This window comes from Solanum pennellii, chromosome 12, assembly GCF_001406875.1.
Source record: "Solanum pennellii chromosome 12, SPENNV200".
Classification (NCBI taxonomy): domain Eukaryota; kingdom Viridiplantae; phylum Streptophyta; class Magnoliopsida; order Solanales; family Solanaceae; genus Solanum; species Solanum pennellii.
In genome coordinates this window covers 41202222-41205637 of record NC_028648.1, presented here as the reverse complement: position 1 = coordinate 41205637, position 3416 = coordinate 41202222, and the positions used below count along the sequence as shown (strand labels likewise).

General features: G+C 35.5%; 1 protein-coding gene across 1 annotated transcript; it reads left to right on the top strand.

Annotated features, from left to right (window-relative positions):
• The first annotated feature begins 1213 nt into the window (after positions 1-1213).
• Positions 1214-3041, top strand: LOC107006243. The gene is made up of 4 exons (XM_015204848.2): positions 1214-1288; positions 1381-2328; positions 2418-2573; positions 2654-3041. Exons 1-4 carry the CDS (start codon positions 1217-1219, stop codon positions 2888-2890), a joined length of 1413 nt encoding a protein of 470 aa, XP_015060334.1. The 5' UTR covers positions 1214-1216; the 3' UTR covers positions 2891-3041.
• The last annotated feature ends 375 nt before the right edge of the window (positions 3042-3416 follow it).

The following is a 3416-nucleotide window of genomic DNA, read 5'->3' as shown; positions in this document are numbered from 1 at the left end:
AATAGATTGGACTGATACTGAAGAAGAAGTTGAACCAACTATCCAACAAGGAACTGAACCTTCTATTCAACAAGAAGTTGAGCCAATTACCCAAGAAAATGCAGAGGAAGACATAGACAGTGATTCTGTCTGTTCTGACCAGTCTATTGACTATGATAGTGATGTGCATGAGGAGTTGAAAATTGTTAAGGAAGATGTGAGAAAACTTAGAGAAAGTAGGAGGAGAAAGAAGAAGGAAAAACCAAAAGGATTTTTAGGTGAAGTTGGATTTGATGAAGGGTATGAGGATATTGAAAAAGGGAAAAAGAATTTCAAGGGTAAGCCAACAGAGGATGAGCCATACTATGACAGTTCTGACTGTGATAGTTTTAAAAGTGATGAAGAAGAACCTGTTTCTGATGATGAACTTGAAGGAGGGAGTTTAAGGGGGAGAAAGAAGAGTAATAGGGTGGTATATGATTCTTCTTGTGATATTGTAGTATGGCAGTGTGGTTTAATATTTGAAAGTGTAAAGCAATTTAGAGAGGCAGTTACAAAATATGCTATAAAAAAAGGAGTTGAGTTAGATAAGTATGTGAATGAGAGTACTAGAGTGAGAGTGAAGTGTAAAAGTGGTTGTCCATGGCTGTTGTATGCAAGCAAGGAAGGAAGGAGTGAGAACTTTACTATCAAGACATACAATCCAAGGCACAAATGTACCAGGACCACCAATAATATTTTATGTAATTCAAAGTTCTTATGCAAGTATCTGAAAGATAGGATTATTTCTCAACCTAGTATAAAAGGGTGGGAGATACAAGAATTGGTGAGGAAAGAGTTGAATGTTCAAGTAGGCAAGGCAGTTTGTTTAAAAACAAGAAAAATTATTTTAAAGGAAATTATGGGAGATCATGTGGCAGAATTTAACAGAATCCTAGACTACAAGGATATGTTACTCCAAACAAATCCTGGTAGCACTTCATGTGTTGTGAAGCTTAAAGATTCAGAATCAGGAAATGGTATGAAACAATTTCACTCTTTTTATATTTGTTTTGATGCTATGAAAAAGGGTTTTCAACAAGGATGCAGAAGATGTATAGGGCTAGATGGATGTTTTCTAAAGGGAATTTGTAGGGGTCAACTTTTAGTAGCTGTTGCTAAAGATGCAAACAACCAAATGTATCCAATAGCATGGGCAGTAATTGATACTAAAAGCAAGTTGACATGAAAATGGTTCATGACCATTCTGAAAGATGATCTTAATCTAGGAAATGGTTCCCAGCTAACTATCATTAGTGATATGCAAAAGGTAATTGAATATCTTTCTTTTGTTTATGTTTCATGTAATTGCTAATTTAATTTGACTAAAATTTAACTTGCTTTTTTGCTTTGCAACTACAGGGACTAATAGCTGCTGTAGATGAACTATTTCCAGAATGTGAGCACAGAATGTGTGCTAGACACATATTAGCAAATTGGTCACAAAACTTCAGAGGCTTAGAGAGAAGAAAGAAATTTTGGGCTTGTGCTAGATCAACATTTGAGGCACAATTTAAGTACAATATAAATGCCCTGTCCAAGCTGGGAATAGGTATTGTTGAATCCCTTATCAAATACAACAAGGAGACATGGTGTAAAGCTTTTATTCAAACATTTTCAAAGTGTGATAGCATAGATAACAACATGGCAGAGAGTTTCAATTCTTGGATCTTGGGACCTAGGAACAAGACCATTGTAACTATGTTGGAAGAAATTAGAGTTAAGGTGATGAGTAGAGTGAGTAAGTCAAGAGCATTTGCTGAAACATGGACAGATGGAATATCTCCAATGGCAATGATGGTATTCAATACAAATGTAACAAGATCAATGCAGTGCAACATTGAATGGAATGGTGATGTTGGATTTGAAGTGTTAGAAGGGGTATACAAGCATACTGTGAACTTGGGTCAACAAAAATGTAGTTGCAGATCATGGGAATTAAAAGGTATCCCATGTGCACATGGTATAGCAGCAATGAACCACTTGAACATGGATGCATCACAAGCAATATCTAGTTGGTATAGAAAAGACACATATATGAAGACATATTCTCATTTCATTCAACCAGTCCCAAACATGGAAATGTGGCCTGAAAGTAGAAACCCAATGGTTGAACCACCTGAGGCAAGACAAATGCCTGGTAGGCCACCAAAGAACAGAAGAAGAGAAATTGGTGAAGTGAGAAAAGCTGGAAAGTTGCCAAGAATGGGGACAGTAATGACATGTTCACTTTGCAAAGGACCAAATCATAACAAGAGAAATTGTCCAAAAAATCCTAAAACTAAGTCTACACCAACACCCACTCAAGAGGTACATTCATATTAATTTGCTTTTATAAATTATGTTAGATTACTTATTAAATTTAATGTCTTGTTGTGTTCTTTTTCCAATCATATTAGTCCACCACTGGAAAAAAGAGGGGTAGAGGTCATTATGAAAGAACAAGCACCAGTAAGACTGGTACAAGAAGAGGTGCAGGAAGTGGTTACAAGAAGAGGCCTAAAGTTGTTGGACAAGGTGTATTTGTTGCTGATACTGGATATACGTGTATTAATGTAAGTGTCTTATAAACTGTCAAAATTATATTTGTCTTCTAAATGTGAATCCCAAAATAACTATGTAGTTGATATTGCAGCAAGGATTGTCTAGCAGAAGGAGGGTTAATACTGGTGTGGTGAGTTCTGCACATGTGACAGGTGATATTGGTTTTAAACCTACCAAGGGACTGAAGTGGAAAGGCAAACAGGCCATGACTCAAAGAGAACTTCAAGTCGAAAGTGTTATGCGTCGTATTCAAACCAGATCAAAAGCTGATGGCATTCAAACAAGGTCACAAGCCAAAGGAAAATCACTCTCAAAGAAAACTTCTTAGTTGTGTGGTTGTGGTGTCCAACCAAACTTGAAATAGTGTTTTATGTGGTTTTATGTGTTGATGAATCTATGGTTGTTCAAACAAACTTAAAGTAGTTACTGTTTTATGTTTTGCTAGTTAACTTAAGTTATTGTGGTTGTTGGTTGGTGCTTGTGTGGTTATTCAACTAAACTTAAAGTAGTTATTGTTTTATGTTTTGCTAGTTAACTTAAGTTATTGTGGTTGTTGGTTGAAACAATGAAACACTATGATGCTTCTTTTTTATGATCAAGAAAGCACTAGTTATGTTATGTTTGTTGCCTTCATGTTATTATTTCATGGTATCATAGTACCCATTACATGTAATTGTATTGATCAGCAAAAACAGCAAAAACATACATTAATAGAACACCAAACCAAACTAATCCACAAAATGAGTACCCTAGATCTGTTGAACAAGGAACACCAAACCAAACTAATAACAATTGCATTAAAAAAAAATTCAACGACACACTAAATAAAAGAACAATATCACATTGCATATCAA

Excerpts from the sequence above, each read along its gene's own strand:
- LOC107006243 (XM_015204848.2), top strand. The coding sequence starts at position 1,217 with ATGACCATTCTGAAAGATGATCTTAATCTAGGAAATGGTTCCCAGCTA. Across the intron at positions 2,329-2,417 it reads CACCAACACCCACTCAAGAG|TCCACCACTGGAAAAAAGAG; the intron begins GTACATTCATAT and ends CAATCATATTAG. Across the intron at positions 2,574-2,653 it reads CTGGATATACGTGTATTAAT|CAAGGATTGTCTAGCAGAAG; the intron begins GTAAGTGTCTTA and ends TTGATATTGCAG.